This window comes from Amphiura filiformis, chromosome 12, assembly GCF_039555335.1.
Source record: "Amphiura filiformis chromosome 12, Afil_fr2py, whole genome shotgun sequence".
In the NCBI taxonomy this organism is placed as follows: domain Eukaryota; kingdom Metazoa; phylum Echinodermata; class Ophiuroidea; order Amphilepidida; family Amphiuridae; genus Amphiura; species Amphiura filiformis.
The window spans coordinates 12,071,049-12,089,335 of NC_092639.1; the positions used below are offsets into that span (position 1 = coordinate 12,071,049).

Consider the following 18,287-nt stretch of genomic DNA (forward strand, 5'->3'; position numbering starts at 1 on the left):
AACAAATAACTTCTTTTTCATTTTATCAGTTTCTTTAGATGCAAAAACTTCGTCAACCTTGGACAACTCATCTGAGAACGTTAATGATTGTAAGTCCACTGTTATTTTTTAATTTTGATTGTCAAAACCAAAATTGATTTTACTCACAATTTGATATTTCTGATGTAGGCCTAGTCATCCGATGTGATGGACGAATTATTACATTTTGAGTAAAATCAATTTTTGGTTTTGACAAACAAAATTAAGAAACAAAATCTGTTCAACGATGTACGTGACTGATTCGATTCGACCAGAATATTTTCCAGGGGAATGAGGGGGATCGAAGGATTATTTTATTTATTATAATTGTTTTCCATACATATGATATACGTAATGAAACGAAATTGACATTCATTTGTTAGATTTTACTAGCAGTTATCCTCACAGTGTTCGTATAAGGTAAAAGTTTCCGGACGTCCGTGCTGCAGTAAATGTACATCTTTTCAATTATAGTAATACCTTTCAGTATCTCCCTGTCTCGCTCTCCCTCTCTCATTTAAGACAAACCATCATGATATGCTAATTAGGGTCGGGGATTACGGATGTTAGGTGTTATGGTTAGATTTAGGGTTAGGGTTAGGATTAGTGTGTTGGTGTCCTTTGGACACAGGATGTTGTGATGCGTCTAGTGCTTTAGTGAGGTAGATTAGTTTAGCATGTAGTTTAGTGCTTGCAATTTCTGCTTTCAGCTTCTGCCGCTGGCTAGCCGTAAGGTGAAAAGGGAAGCAGATTGAGTAAGCCTTCCCCTGCCAGTACATAGCCTCTCCTACATCAAGACTCTTACAGTGCCTCCCAGCGACAACACACGGTAACTGGGTACCCCACGGACCCAGGCAAAACTGTAAGGGATCTCGGAGCAGCATTGGGCCCCAGAGATGCGGCGTGCAGGCCCACCGGCGTGTGGACACGCCCTGGCGCCCATCAACCAAGCCCCAGCTATGGGTCAAATAGCTCCACCTATGGGTAAATAGGCGGAGAGACTGGTTTCATAGCCCAGTAAAGCCATCAGTCTAGGAGTTGGAGCTCTGATATAAAGTCCCCCTTCCAACCCACATTGGGCCAGTGTGGAAGGGTAGGCCCAACTAACCAGCATGACAGACACAAGAAGGCAAAGGCCCCAGTCCCCAGCAGCTCATTTGCTCCGGACCAAGGTGGCGGTTCGTCAAAGCAAGGAGTAGGGGTGCTAAGAATCCCTGGGTAAGAACAGGCCACCAATGGAATTTGACCATTGCAACATATAATGTGAGATCACTGTTGCAGGAAGAAAGACTAGTGGAGTTGGAAGAAGAACTAGAAGGGGTAAAATGGGACATCATCGGATTGGGTGAAGTCCGAAGACGAGGAGAAGACTTCACAGAGTTAAAGAGTGGCCACCATTGCTACCACATTGGAACCAAGGACAAAAGTGAAGCAGTGGTCGGCTTCCTGATACACAAAAGCATCGCAGGAAATATAACTGAGGTCAAAGGTATAAATGAACGCCTAGCTCAGCTGACAGTAAAAATAAACAAGAGATACAAGATAAAAGTTATTCAAGTCTACGCTCCAACCTCAACACACAATGATGAAGAGGTGGACAAACTCTATGAGGAAATAACTGAACTACTAAAGAACAGCAAGACTCAATTCACAATAGTAATGGGTGACTTTAATGCCAAAGTTGGAAAAAGAGAGGATGGAGAAGAGTGCACAATTGGTAAATTTGGGAGTGGAGAACGAAATGATAGGGGTGACCGACTCATCGAATTCTCAATCAGTAACAAGCTGAAAATAATGAACACTTTTTTCAAAAAGCCAGCAAGTAGGAAATGGACCTGGAGAAGCCCAGATGGAAGCACAAAGAATGAAATTGACTTCATTCTCACAGACAGTCCACACATCATTCAAGACGTAAAGACAGTCAACAAAGTGAACGTAGGTAGTGACCATAGGATGGTAATGAGCAAGTTAAAAATCAACACCAGACTAGAGAGACATAAATTACTAAGACCAAAGCAGAGCAGCATCAACCTAGAGAAGTTGCAGGAAAAGAGAATAGAATTCCAACTGCAGCTGCAAAACCAGTTCCAACTTTTGGCAGATGAATGTCCAGAAGAGAGGACTCTAGAATTATGGAATGACCAGATAGTGGAAACAACACAAAAACTGGCCATGGATATTGCAGGAAAGAAACCAAAGACTCGAGAAACAAAGATATCAGATTCGACCAGAACACTCATGGAGAAGAGAAGATCGATGAAAGCAGAGGGAACAAACATACAGCGGGTTGAATATACAGAAACCTGCAAGACAATCAGGAAAAAGCTACGGGAAGATATACGGAGCTACAACACCAAGATGATCAAATCCACAATTGAGGAAAACAAAAGTCTGAAGAAAACATATAAGAAACTAGCGCAGGGGAAACAGAAAATTACAAGCCTCCTCGATAGTAATGGGCAAGAAATCACAGACCAAGACGAAATTCTGAAAAGGATAGAAGAATTCTATGAACAACTATATGCCAGTGACACAGAAACAGATGAACCAGGAGAACCACAAGAAGAAATACCCAATGTCACAAATTGGGAGGTACAGCATGCTGTAAACCAAATGAAGAGAGGAAAGTCTCCTGGACCGGACAATGTGCTCATCGACACAATCAAAGAAGGAGGGACATCATAACCAAAGAACTAGCAAAGCTGTATACAACATGTATGCAAAGAGGGAGAGTGCCACATCAGTGGAAAGAAGCCACTATGATCATTTTGCACAAGAAGGGGGACAAGCGAGACCTAAAGAACTATAGACCCATCAGTCTCCTCTCAAACTTGTACAAGCTGTACACAAGGTTACTAACAAACCGACTTGAAATCATCCTAGATGGAAATCAACCAAGGGAACAGGCAGGCATCAGGAAAGGTTTTTCAACCATGGATCACATCCACACCATCAACCAACTAAAGGAGAAATGCCAGGAGTATAACATTCCGCTCTGCGTAGCTTTTATAGATTACGAGAAGGCATTTGATTCTGTTGAAACCAGTTCAGTCCTGAATGCACTCAAAGAACAAGGAATCAACAATGCATACCTGAAGATCTTCAAAGACATCTACTCAGATTGCTACAACACAGTCAAAATGCACAAAGACAGTGACAGAATTATGATAAAGAAGGGCGTGCGTCAGGGGGACACTATCTCACCGAAGCTTTTTACAGCCACCCTAGAAGGAATTTTCAAAACACTCGACTGGAGCAAGAAAGGAATCAACATAAACGGAGAGCACATGAGCCACTTACGCTTTGCAGATGACATTGTCACAATATCAAGCAACTTAAATGAACTTGAGACAATGCTGCAAAAGTTGGATGAGGCAAGCAGGGTAACCGGACTAAAAATGAATATGAAGAAAACAAAGGTCATGAAAGGATTAGAAACAGTCCCAAAGACAGTGAAAGTAAAAGGGGTTGAAATTGAGCAGGAGGTCGAGGAATATGTATATCTTGGACAACGCTTCTCTCTTCGAGACAAAAACCAAGACTCTGAAATTCGAAGGAGAATTAAAGCCGGGTGGCAAGCTTTTGGAAGATACAGCACCATCATGAAAGGCAATCTTCCAATATGCCTTAAACGAAAGGTCTACAACCAATGCATCCTCCCAGCTATTTCATATGGGGCAGAATCATGGACCTTAACATCAAAAATGGAAAGAAAACTAGCAGCAGCCCAGCACAACATGGAGAGAAGTATATTAAACATCACCTACAAGGACAGGAAAACAAACAAATGGATCAGGGAGCAGACCCAAGTTCAAGACATCTTGGAAACCATCAAAAGCAGAAAATGGACCTGGGCCGGCCATATCAGCCGCAGACAAGACAATCGTTGGAGCTCAACACTCACACATTGGACACCTTATGGGAGGAAGCGAAATAGAGGACGCCAACGGAAGCGATGGAGGGACGAGCTGCAAAACTACTGGGGAGAAGTGAACTGGTACCAACAAGCACAAAACAGACAGCGTGTTTATACTGAGCGTACGGCTTTTTTGACCCGCTATTTTCCGGGCACAAAATACCGATCATAATCCGGCCACCGTTACCCAGCTTGTTTCTACTGAGACCAGAAAGCCGTGTCTCGCACGATGCACGGCATTTTTTTCCTGTAAACCGGAAGTACGGAAAACAGATTTCAACGAGCGCAAGGCATGACGGTTGTATCCTAAATTTAAATGTCTACGTATGGCAGCATGCATAGGACCAACAATCACAATTTAGTGTTTTCGTTAATCCAAATTGCATTAATTTACCAGTGGATCTAGTAATTGGCTATTATAATCATTAATTTACAGCCAAAATATAGGCCTAACCAACTCATTAACTATAAAGCAGTAGGCCAGTATATATAATATCAGGAAGAAGGAACCTACTACATTATAGGCCTATGCCCCTACTATCCACAAGTAGAATATAAATCGCGTTATTTTTGCAAAATGCATGACCTCGACCCGGCAACCGATCACACGGCTCGTTTCTACTGAGCGGATTACACGCTTTGACCCGGCATGATCCACCTCAAGAGGTGGATCACGAAAGGTGAGCACATGACCCGGCATGACACGGCAACCGATTACCCAGATCGTTATAATAGTCTCAGTTTCTACTGAGCTTGTTACCCGCCATGACCCGGCACGGCACGGCACGGAATTTGGCCCTCAGTAGAAACACGCAGAGAGACACATGGAGACATCATGCTGAGGCCTTCATCCTGCAGTGGATTGATAATGGCTGAAAAAGTAAGTAAAAAAGTTAGGATTAGTAACCACTGGCCTAAATAAGCATATCGTGATGGATTGTCTCAAATGAGAAATCTACTGAGAAATGGACAGAGGGGAGAGGGAGAGAGAGACAGGGTGATTGAAAGGTATTATACTAGGCATTGAAAAGATGTGCAGCACGGACGTCCGGAAACCGGTGAGTTTACATCTACCCATTTCTCTCTTGGCTTTGCTCCGATCCGATGACGTTTTTATTCTCCATTAAATGGAGAATAAAAACACATTTTGTAACGAACATTCTTTGTGGGGGTGTGTATGTGATTGCCACCTACTATTATTACTAATTTAGTTCGTATACTTTATTATATCTAAAATTCATGCAGGCTAAAATTATTGTATTTTTAACAGGGGTAGCTGCAGGCACCATCATTGGAGGGTTAGTGTTTGTGACAATAGTAGTGTTCGGGGTTGTGTTCTTGATATATTTCCTGTAAGTAAACTCTTAGTCAATATATATATATATTTATTTATTTTTATACTAATTAAGGTGGCGCTTCACTGTTAAAACGCTGGGTTTTTTTATCCAACTATGAATAACTCAAGTTCTGGGTAACAAATATTCGTTGAAAAATCGAATCAATTTGATCCAAATTATGAGTTGTTTATAGCTGAACCAACGTTTGGTCAAATTCGGGTTTTTTAAGTGTGTATTGTTTATACATGCAATAAATCATTTGTGTTTGGTAATAACGAGGTTGTAATTTGTTTACAGCCAAGGGTTAGTAATAGTAGGCCAATATGACATAGAGTCAATTAATCAGATGAGTCCAGCTTTCCAGAAATTGACTTACTGCGCCTGGGGCAATATGTTATCAAATGTTGACAGTTGGTATAGGAGGTGACATGCTGCCGGAAACATATCTTGACCCATAATTGAATGGGTTATTATACCCCGTTCAGCTAAGGTGCATTAGTAGAAGGCATACCACGTTGTTCAAGGGATATGTAACGTAATAATGATAATTATGCAATATCAAGTTATGTTGAATGTTGATATATATTATGAATCATCCAGTCGTAGAAACAGAAGGTTAATTATAAATAAAATACTGGAATAACTTACGAATTTTGCAAATTTTCATCCAATCTCATTGGACTTCATCTGGCAACTGCAAAGATGCTCCGGTATTGATCTTAATCGGAGACTGGTCACGTGTTAGCCGGCAAGGAATATTGATTATTGATGAATCCCATCAATATTGATGGATCAAGTTATGTTGTGTTTATGTGTTCATTTTGTGTTACCGTAAAAACTCGATAGTTAGCATATGTGCTTACTATCGAGCGATTTTGAAAACATGAAATTGTACCAAAGTCCGGCACAACTGAGCTAGGGTCGAGACACAAATTTTCAGGTTTACTTGTTTGTAGATAATTATGTGTATCGATGATTTGCTCAAAACCCTCTACATTTTTGTGGATCGGCTCTTCATGTTTGGATGTCAAAAGCGCTCGATAGTAAGCACATATGCTTGAACTATCGAGTTTTTACGTATGTTATGTTATGTTATGTTATGTTATGTTATGTTATGTTATGTTATGTTATGTTATGTTATGTTATGGTATGTTATGTTATGTTATGTTATATTATGTTTTTATGATATGTTATGTTGCGTCATGTCATGTCATGTCATGTTATGAAGTATAATGTTTTGTTATTGTCACTTGCAGAAGAAAGAAGGCTAAGCCGAAACAACCCGTTAATCATGAATATCATGTAATCAACCCGATGTCAATAGAACCGAACTACGTGAACAACTTATACGAGGAACTAACTGATGATCATCAAAATACAACAGACAATACATAGGGTCTTTTTATCTTTCCAGTTTCCGTAACTCTATTGTTCAGATACGAAAACGCAAGGGATTCAGTAAGTTTACTGTAATCTGACTTCATTGTTAACTCTGAAGTACCAATCAGCTTATTTCAATAGAGGTAATTGCCTGTGTCAATAAAGCCCATAAAGGCTGGAGATAAAATAGTATTGAACACCGGTGTCCGACCGCTGTTTTAATGGTCTAGCGCCCTCTCGTGTTTGACAGTGATAAATTGATTCACATTATTATGACAAAATGCAAATCCGAATGAAAAGGTCCACTTTTTTCTGTAAAAACGTTGAAAATAAGCCCTTCAATCACAAAAGGTCCGCTTATGAGCCTGTCGCGCCCCCATTGCACTTGTGCAGGGCCACAGTGTCGCCCTTCCCTCGTATCAATGTGTATCTCCCTTTTTGCTTCCTCCTGCCCCCCCTATGATCAGTCTCCCCACTCCCTCCCCGTCCCCGGTCCCTACTCTCTCCTCTCGAGTTCTTCTCTTTCTAGTCCCTCTCCTCTCTTTCTTCCTCACCCCTCCCACTCTCGCTTGTTCAGTCTCAACTTAAGTATCTCACTCCTCCCTCCCTCCCCTCGCGAAATTTATCAGTATGGTCCATGACTGAAAATAAGCTCTGCAAAAATAAACATTTAAAATAAACCCGAGTCTTGCATATAGGCCCAACCAATTATCAGATTAGCTTGCCATGAATAGAATACATTATCTTTGCTCCAATGCAAATTCTTTTGTATTGCATTTCAATATAAAACATGATTACCAAATCACCACTTGTACGCGCCTCATTGGGATATTTTAGACGCTCGTTTCATCGCCAATATGAAAGACTTTTTGCTTATAACTTGGCAACATGGTTAGTATATATTTCAATGCAAGACTTTTTTTACGAGGCACTTACGTCTAGGCGTAAGTACATATACACCAAACACAAGTCAATTGAAGCCGTACAATTTACCGCGAATTTAGGACCGTAAAATTTAGACTCTTCTTTTGTCTAGATTGGCACCCAACCGCACATCTCAAGGTTTTATGTAAAAATCAATATAACATACCAAAACGAAAACTGAAATTCACGAGCTTCAAATTTTCAGTAACTAACAAAAGGCTAGAATAAAAGATTGGTCATACCTGGGAGACTACCACTTCAGAATAACAATGACTTACAAAAACTATTACGGATACGGAAACAGAAACTGAAAAGATAAAACGACGGATACTCCGATTTACGTATGAGAGAATTGACCAATCATGACGCTCAATCTGAATCACGTGATGATTCTCAGGGATGGGTGGATAACTTTGCATATACAACTGAAAGCAGTGAAAGTGATGCTGACAATACAGAGGAACCAAATAGAATCCATCGAGAACCAGAAACCAGAATCTCCGAAAAAAGAACCATAAGCAAGAAATGAAAATACAGCCGAAAATTATATCTGGGGTTATTATATTATTGATAAAAAATGTGTAAAACCTCTTTCTCGAATTGCTCGCAGGGTGTTGGTGGTGTCACATCACTGAATGAATGAATGAATGAATGAATGAGTGAATGAATGAGTGAATGAATGAATGAATGAATGAATGAATGAATGAATGAATGAATGAATGAATGAATGAATGAATGAATGAATGAATGAAGGAATGAATGAATGAAGGAATGAATGAATTGTTTGTTTGTTTGTTTACCAAGGTTGGTCCGTGAGGGACACATGCTAATCCATGGGAAATCCATGGACCATTCCAAGCTCATAGGCCTACTATATAAAAAAAAAAAGCACAAGCCTGGATAGCCAGTGTAGGCTAATAAAATGCATGCTGGCCTAGATAGCTTTGATAAACAAAGCAAAAAATATAGAAGAAAATAGCAAGGAAAAGAAGAAAGGAGAGAATGCCACTCCCAAACACAATTGTACAATTTTACTCTTAACCCTTAGCGTACTTCGTGAGAAAGGAAACTGGAATTCCAATCTCAAGCGACGATGCAACGAACGAACGAACGAACGAATGAACGAACGAACGAACGAATGAATTATGGTTGGATATGTGGTGGGTGGATGGATAGGTGGATGGCAGAGGATGATTTAAGCACTACCCATCACGCCACTGTGTTGCCTTGCGGTTTAATCACAGCTGTGTGAGTGAACATGACACCACTGCTCGCACACCCCATAGACGTGCATGGTTAAATTTGAATTTGGACTGATATATTTACAATAAAAACACATTAAAAATGTTGGTCGATTTCACATTTTATGTTATCTGCAGAAGGTGTGAATCATCCTTTTAATATGCATATCACTTTTGTTCTGAAATCGACCAAGTAATAATGACACACACACAATTCTTAAACAACATCTTTTGCACAGAATTCAATGGGATTTAAAAAGTAAAGTGACAGTTGAAACTCTAGTGATAACACTTTTGCAGTGCATGATGGGGCTTCCTTAAATCATCCTCTGGGTGGATGGATGGACGAATAAAATGTGCGTGATCATGTCTCCGAATAAAATCAATCTTTCTATACGGTTTAAATAAAGTCATACTTTCGGTTGCATCTCACATTTCGTAAATTGGATTAGAAAATAAACTACGATTGAAATAATTTTGATAAGTTTGCGATTAATCTCTATCAATCCATGACTAATTCAAATTAATATTAAAATTCAAGTACAAGTTTTTTTAACACTTTGCAACTGTGGTCCAACTGCAGACAATGTTTGAACAGAACATGTTTCAGTCAAATGAAAATCAAGGTTAGGTGTATATAAATTGACAATTGACATGCATGGTGAAAGAACTTTACTTTGTATTTAGTCGGTCAAATGTAACCTCTTCAAGTTGATTATTATATCCATCCATGCAATTCTTGCTAACAATCCACGTTATACCAAAACCACTGTTCAGACACAACACGATGAATTTGAAATTGAAAACTACCGGGGAATTCGGAACTACAGCTTCTGTATATATTTTATGTAGCTCTACTCAGTAAAAATAAGGAAGTTGCTGCATTTTATTTGAAATGAATGATAACAGCTAATGTTTTACAATCTTTGTTGTTCGTAAACATTGTTAATGCGGAAGAATATATTAGTATTCGATCATGACATTTGAGTAGTAGGAACTTTCTCTCTACTATGCCGTATGGCGGTATGTATTACATAGGCTACAACAAAATATGGCACCCAAGCAGTTGTAGGCCTCATAGCTTATATTTTTACCTAAAACGAAGATCCAATAACGTGATGAAAATGTTGAATGTCATTTTGGAATGGATATACTTGATTCATCTTCTTGGAATATTTCACCTTCTTGTGTCAGGTAAGCTGCCAGGGCCGGGTAGGCTTATAGGCCTACAATTATTTTACACACTAGACAATATAATTATTTGGTTTGACAAATTTTGAAGATATAGATATTAGCCCCAAAACCTGAAAATATGTATGTCTTTTTGGGAAAAAATGTATACCTTCAATATGAAAGGTCAAGATTTTCGATTGATCGTCGACTTTTCAGCTGCATACGGACTTAAAGTGCATATTTACTTTGGGTGCATATCATGATCGGTATACCCAATGATCGTAAGTGAGGGTATGCTGTGAAACTAGTAGTAACGATTGCCTTTTCCAGAGGTCTATACTTTGAATTTGTTATCATTAGAATTATACAATTTACTTCGAGGACTGTTAAATTTCAAAAATTTCAATTTTTAATCATTTGCCATAAACATGATAAAATGTGCATTATATCGCGAATTTCAAAGAATCAAAATGATTTGATATCAGAAGGATATTCCTCGGTTCAAAAAGGCAATTTGATATGTCTGGTGTGCTCTCATGTCCCACGACTTGAAAACGTCGCTATTCGAGCTCTTTTAAGGTATACGATGCATGTAGGCCTATATTGTTTGTTGGTCGAAGCAGCAGAAAGAAATGTAGTTCACAGCATCTTGCGCAGTGGCATAGCTGCCCTCCCCCCCTGGCAAAAATTGCGTGTTTGGGCCCCCGCCCCCTAGCGCAAGGAAAAAGGAGAGAGAGAGAGGAAAAAAGGGAGGAGAGAGGGAGAGGAGGGGGAAAAATGCCCGGGAAAAATGGTACTATATCTGATATATAATCTTTTTTTTTTTTTTTTTTTGCTCTTCACTTTTCAAACCACCGGAAAAAAAATTGGGTCAACCTTTTCGGGCTGTTCCTTTTCGGGCTGTTGAGGAAGGGGCGGCAACATTTTTGTTTGGTGGATTTGGGCCCCCGCCCCATACAGGCTTGCCCTCCCCTGGAAAAAATCCCAGCTACGCCACTGATCTTGCGAATGGTAGTGAGCTTTAGCAAAAATTGCACTGCTCAATTCATAGCGAGCGTGTAGAAGAATTCAAATATCACAGATATACTTTTGTAGGTCCTGTGATTCTTGAGTTATGTTGTAAAGAGGGCTGAAACAACAACACTTTTGTAAAACGTACATAACTCATTAGCAACAATAAATTAAGCAAGTTTTCAAATTATAAAATTTGTAGAATGAACTTTTGCAAAACACCAGAGTGTTATTTTTCAATAATATATTGATTCAGGTAATGAAAATCGATTTTTTTTTTTGGCTGCTTCGACCAACAATACCTCGTATAACCTTAGTTAAAACTTATTTTTATTCAGGACAGTCATCTGGTATTCGTCTGGTCGGAGATAGCGAAACTTTTAAGGGGAAAGTAGAATTACGGGCTAATGGTTACTGGTTGGCTATTTGCTATGATGGTGATTCTGACCGCTCAAATTGGAACCGTGCAGCAGCAACTGTCGCATGTAGACAACTGGGATATGATGCTGGATGGGAAGGTAGTCGACTAGGTGTAACCAGAGATTACTCACTAGAAGGATTCGAGTGTTCAACAGGTAATTATTTTAAAGCATAGATCATCGATGGTCTATTATGAAAACTCATAATAAACGGTTAAAGTTATCTCAGAACTATGAGAGCTGAGAGGTCTATGCCATTGGCAAACATAACACAGTTTTGAGGTCAATTTTATTATGATAGGCCTACGTAGGCCTTTTGACGAATCCAATTTCACGCATTCCTGCTCCTCAATGGCAGCCATTAGCCGCGACGCCGGGGTACCCAACCCAACTATCCCACCTAAAATGTGGGATGATGCGGCCTTGAAGAAGGGTATTATAAACTGGATTCTATCACCCGTGTAAACACGTAGACAAAAGAATGATGACAGTTTACAACACAAAAGAATCTAACATCGAATTTTAAGCGGGTTTAATCCACCCAATTGGGTACTCACAACACCTGTTTGGTGCATGCGGGTACCCAAATATGGCCGACCAAATCCTGACAATGACTTGGCTCGTTGGATTCGTCTATACATTACGTTATGCAAACTTTTCTCAGTGTGACGAATCCAAAGTCAAGGTTCTTAAATTCCACACTCTATCTACAGCCTGTCTCAAAAAAAGTTGTGCAAGTAAAAAGCGCCCTCTTTGGCAATTAGACAACACTGTTGTGGCATGATGCTTACATCAACGTCAAGGGCGTATTCTTAGCTCTCGAATGCCGTTTGTTCTGTTCAATTTTCTTGTTTTAATCTCGAGATATGTTTAGTTAACAACGAAGGGGTAAAATCACAATTGTGCCACTTTTACTTGGGAAGAGGGCTGTACATGTAAATCAATGATAGCATCATGTTTGTCAAGAGTTCCTTCGCGAAATCAAAAGAATGCATTGATTACACAACAATACGAAATTGTTTTTACTGTTTTATCATGATACAGATATAATGATTCTCTTTTTCCACTTAAAACAGATTAAAAGATAAATCCATATTTCAAATTCAGCTGTAATCACATTTCCGAGTGTGCAGCGGCTGAATCCGACATTGCTTGAAATCAACAGTTTAGTCCGTTACAGTTTGGTCTTTAACATTATTGTTCGTTTACATGGGTCGCTCAGAGCCCCCTTCCTTATATGTGTGACCGTCACCTGTAGCAATGCATCTTGCTACTTTCGTCTTCGATACAATTATACTGAGCAATGATTGCATTATCATTTCTAATCCTACAAATGAATGTCCTTTTATTAACTGTACTGTAGGCCTACAGGTATTTGGACATAACATTCTATTCAATTTCCTAAAAAGTGGCACAAAAGGGTTTTCATACAGGCTGAGTCAAAAAGAAGTAAACTCATGTTTGAGGGGTTAAAACTCGAGATCTGCAAGGAATCTGCTAAAAGCAAAAATACCACTGAAAAGAGCAAATTCTACACCTCTAAAATAAAAAAGAATTGTTGCAATTGCTCACAGCAAACTAAAGTTGTACTCATTTTAATACAACCACCCATTTTTGTAGCTGCACACGACTGATTGATTTTCATCCATTTCAATTTTGACGAGTGCTAACAGGATTTATTGTTGAAAAGACAACTTTTTTTAAATTAATATTCAACAAGTCCATGACGGTACTATAGTTTGTAGGGATACCAATTCAAGTCTTTACGAACGATCCGGCAGAAGCTTGATTGGGGAATGTTGGGTAAAGGATTGAGCTGATCTTTGGTCTTGATGTAACGCATGTCTAACTTTAGCAATGTTCACTTGTGATCTAGCAGTTCGTGGTCTGCCTGAAGCTTCCGGCTGTCTGTTCCTTAGTGTCCCATGCACATTGAGCTTGTTCACATTCTTATAATCTGCTCCCTTACCTGAAACCCGGTTAGCTGTAGGAAATCGGAGACGAAAAAGACGCTGAACTTCAATGGGACTCTTAGTTTCATGATATTTCGTCGACAGAAACGTGCGCTCCCGTGCGGTAAATTGTAGTAAAATGTTGTCATTTGGCCCGTTTTTATTATAATGTAGTGCAATGAGATAAAATTCATATTGAAAAGAGCCCTTTAACATGTAGGAATTATTGATTGAAACCACACCTGCCACATAACTTTTTTTTGCATTTGAATATAGCGCCTTACCAATCAATATAATAGGTAGGCCCCTACTTGGAAGTGAAACCCTGTGCAGCTACAAAAATGGGTGGTTGTATTCAAATGAGTATAACTTGAGTTTGCTGTGAGCAATTGCAACAATGTTTTTTTTTATTTAGATGTGTAGAATTTGCTCTTTCCAGTGGTGTTTTCATTAGCAGATTCCTTACAGATCTCAAGTTACAGCCCCTCAAACATGAGTTTACTTCTTTTTGACTCAGCCTGTACATTTGTGTTTAGTGAAGCAGGTCTCTGGATTGCCGAAACCAAAATGAATGAAATAAACGGTATTTAAAAGCTAGGACTGCTCCCTTGACGTTGATGTAAGCATCATGTCACAACAGTATTTTCTAATTGCCAAAGATGGCGCTTTCCACTTGCACAACTTTTTTGAGACAGGCTGTAGTCAATGTAATGTTAACATGCAGCCCTGTTACCATGGTTACCCAGTAAACAAAACATGGCAAACTATTCTTTGTTTAACATTCTTTCCAAGCGGAAGAATTTGAGACAACCAAATCGGACGATTTTTGACCCCTGTGCTCTGTGGAGACTAAAATATGGCAGTTTACTTTTTGTGCCTATAACTTAGGAACTGTAAGCTTAGGCCTACATTGAAGATAGGTCAAACCACCGTTATTTTATTTTATATCCCTATGTATTTTTTCTGAATCCAATACGATGAGAGGAATACGTTGGTATGATTTCTAACCATGCAGATACGACCAACTGTGAAATTTGAGCCGTGTTTTATGTAAATTTAACAAATTTGCCCCAGCTTCATGTCTCTTTCTTTTTTGATATGTTGTTCAGTTTTTTTTATAGAAATACTTGCAACCAAATATCTTTCTGTTGCGATTTTGTCCAGATATATTAATAGGCCTACGTATTGTTTTCCCTAGATTGACTGGACTACTACCTTATAATGTGGGTGCTAAATGTAACTTAATTTTTAAATCACATCTTTGTATGTAATATTCTGATTGCTTTTATGTAATATAATCACGATAATATTGTTTTTTCTATTATTTTGCAGATAGTGATTCCTCTCTTAATGAATGTAGTCATGATGGTTACGAATATTGCGGATGTAGTACATTTGGTACATTAAATCCATTTAGATGTGGCGATCATGAACAAGAACAGGAACAAGCTTTTGTTGAATGTTATAGTAGGTGTTATTATTATTATGATGTTATATTTAATGTGATTTGTGATGTGAGAGGATATTTGAAAGTTGTAGTTCAATTTCACCTGATGCAGTGCAATTTGAAGTGCAGTCTCAGAACAATCAAAATAAATTTTGTAGGACACTTACGTTCAACATGGGTCTAAATATTTTGCACAGACACAGATTACCTGTCGACTACTCCTGTATGAGTGACCCAATATCAGACCAACCTTCTCCCAGGGTCCGAGCAGGTTTAAAATTAACTATTGTAGTCCCCTAGTTGAGCCTTCAAGACATCCAAATACTTAGCCTTAATACCAGACTTGCACCTGCATTGCTGAAAAGTCACCCAATTTTTTCTTAACCATCTGTTTCTATGGGACAGGAAATTGTCGAAAGTCTTATGGAAAATCTTCACCCATTTGGGCTACCAAACCATGGGTTTGGCAACCCTGATTAATTTGACCTTCAACACAAAAGCATCAAACACTTGAACTAATTCAATAAACAAACACTCTATATACTTTTGACAACAACCACCATTTGAACACTGAATACATGCTAATGTTGACAAATTAGTTGAATAAACAATACATGTTTACTTGAGTTTCTCTTGTGTGATATAGGCCTAATAGTTGATGCAGTGACCGGAGCATGAGACAAAAAAGTGGTTGCGAGTGAAAAATATAGCATTGTTATTTTAGTCCGAAAGGCCCTTTCAGTGCTTTTGGAACTAATTAACTTAATTTGACACCCTTAACGTAAACAAAAACAAAATTCGATGTTTTATTGGGGTGCATACTACCTTGTTCTTCGCAGTCGCAAAAGTCCGTTTTCCGAAGTAATGTAAACCGCCAGTTTCAGTAATTTATTATAGATTATAATAATAATAATTATTATTATTATTATTATTATTATTAGCCTAGTTGTGGATTAAGGGGAAAACCTGCGCTGAAAAATGCACACTTAGGGCGAATTGTGCTTAAGGGCGAAAATTCGATTTCGCCGTAACGAATCGACAATTATTTTTTGATGACGCCATCGTATTTTCAAGCCGAGTCCATGTAAAATGATTCTTGAGGGCGTACTTTAAATAAATTATTTTTTGTGGACCATTCTATTGTCATTTTAGGGGGTTAGTCAATGAGGGAATTTTTGACGTTATATGATGCGTAGAAAAAAAGTAGACTCTTGGGGGAAAACACAAATCAAGTAAATTTCGACGAACTTTGAACGATTTCTCTATTATCTTATCAGTAACATATATCAGTGGTCTGTCTTCTAGTAACTGTTGATTTTCATCGTAATTGGTGATTGTTTTCACTTTTTGTAAAAATTAGCACTGTAAATTGAACGATTTAAAGTTCCATCCCTCCCGATAGAATTATTATTCGATTATTATATTTTCGCGCACGCGCAGACGAACTATCCGTCTCCTTTACAGACATGCGTTTCTAGAACCCATCGCTAGAATTGAGTGGCGGGCGTCGTCAGGTACTGGAAAGATATTACTTTTTATACAGAACTTTCTGCGGATAAATGGCGGCACGCGGTATATTATAGTCTCATGGTTTATAATGCAATTTTATGACGGTAAGTTTCATTTATTTACGTATAATTATATAATGAAACAGGGACAGGGTTTAATTATGATCTAGCAAGATTCATCATGCTTTTGTGGATTTTGACGTCTTTTTCATTCGGTCATTTTGTATGTCAATTAATCCTATTTTGTGGCCCCATCCATGCACATGTGCATGCATCATGCAGTGTGCATGTGCATGGGCATGGACCCAAAGAAAATGAAGAGGACTCAAAGCTTGCTCGAAAAGTCTAGCCAAGAATGTGCTCACCGATAGCTTCACATTCTAGGCTAGAGACCATTGCATTCCAAATCTAGACGGATATCGCTGAAGTATGACACCGTGTATATATAAAGATAACTCTTTATTCAGTGCAAATTAAGCGTACTGCTAGCCGTCCAGTGTGAGTGTGTATTATTTGCTCAAGGTCCAATGTACACGCTTGACGTCGCGCGCGTATACGCGGTGGTTAAGCTGTCAAATTAAATCTGAATAAGACTTTACCATGCCCGTAACAATTAATAATAATAGGAAGATTTTTATCATTCAAATCAAACTTCAAAGTGACAGAAGCATGAAAGAACCCACTTTCCTTGTCGCTGGAGTTATCTTGTTGTTATGTCCACTAAAATTTGGTTCAGCATTCTTCCTCTCTCAGATTATTGTCATTAATGTAAATAAATACAATTGCTTGTACAGGGCAATTGCCAATGCTGCTGTTACAATGCATGAATGCTATGTACATGCATGACGTAGGCCTAGGCCATGGGAATTAAACTTAAGTAGTAGATTTGCGTCCACCACCCGCATGCTCCAAAACCTACCGCATATTTTTTCATTATTTGCAAAAAAATTCATTATTTACCAGAAACAAGAAAAAATGGCTTTCAAACATAAAATCAGCAAGTTTGAAGTTGGTAAGGCTAATGAAAGTCGATTCAAAGTTTCCCGTTACCCTACTCCGCTCAAAACAAATTGCTGGCCAAGCCAAATATTTCATTATTTTGAAAATTTGATTTGAATAAATGTTGATTTCTAACAAACTTTTTAATACAAATAAATAACTGTGTTTTTAAATATATCATAAATCTCTTTCTGTTGATTTTCAGGGATTTTCTTAGCAGTAGCCTAGGTGCATGGTATATGATTAATAATAAATACCTAGTCCTAGTAGGTTTACCTACTCAATTCTCTGTCCCGCACTTTTTGATCGGCTCTGATCTCATCCCGTAAAAAATATTGTGAAACTTTTGATATAAATAGTTGTACAATCACCTTCATGTGGTTGTAAACTACATCTGTAGACTACAAACTGTGATTTACATGATTTATCACATGTTTTCATAGGCAACTATTGGTTTATGCCTGTAACAGATGCAATAATGAAATGGTGTAAAATAATGAATAATGAAATGGTCACCTACACAGTCATGAAAAATTATGTAACGGGAAACTGGGAATTGACTTTCATTAGCCTAAAAAGTAAAACAGTCATGCAGTCGTAAAAAGCGTGAAAATGAGTCTGCAATGATGTTGTTCACCCGTGTTGGCTGTTCACCACGAGTCCCGGGCGTGTAGTTCAGTACAACAAGCATGACAGGCCGGCCAGGCCCGGCGGCCAGGCAACGCCGGTAGCCAGCAGCCATCTTGAAAAAAAAACCCACATGAATGTGCTAATACCTGACCCCTGTTAAGGGGGTACTACACCCCTCGATAAATTTGTGTCTATTTTACATATTTCTCAAAAACTAATAACACAGTGGTAACAAAATGTATGTATATTATTGGGGCAAGGAATCCAATTACTACACTGGAATTTCAGTGACCCAAGACAAGCGGTTAGTTATTTATGATAAGAAATAAGGT

At 38.6% G+C, this 18,287-nt stretch overlaps 1 protein-coding gene and 1 long non-coding RNA gene across 2 annotated transcripts in view; both read left to right on the plus strand.

The window, feature by feature from the left end:
• The first annotated feature begins 28 nt into the window (after positions 1 to 28).
• On the plus strand, positions 29 to 6,659 carry LOC140165317 (uncharacterized). The gene is made up of 3 exons (XR_011860680.1): positions 29 to 89; positions 5,205 to 5,286; positions 6,528 to 6,659. It is a non-coding gene; the product is annotated as an uncharacterized lncRNA (long non-coding RNA).
• Positions 6,660 to 9,940: 3,281 nt separating this feature from the next.
• Positions 9,941 to 18,287, plus strand: part of LOC140166630 (neurotrypsin-like) — a 50,278-nt gene continuing 41,931 nt past the window's right edge. Inside the window, exons 1-3 of the mRNA XM_072190128.1 lie at positions 9,941 to 10,010; positions 11,339 to 11,575; positions 14,704 to 14,838. Coding sequence (XP_072046229.1) covers positions 9,941 to 10,010; positions 11,339 to 11,575; positions 14,704 to 14,838 — 442 coding nt within the window. The remainder of the gene's footprint in view (positions 10,011 to 11,338; positions 11,576 to 14,703; positions 14,839 to 18,287) is intronic.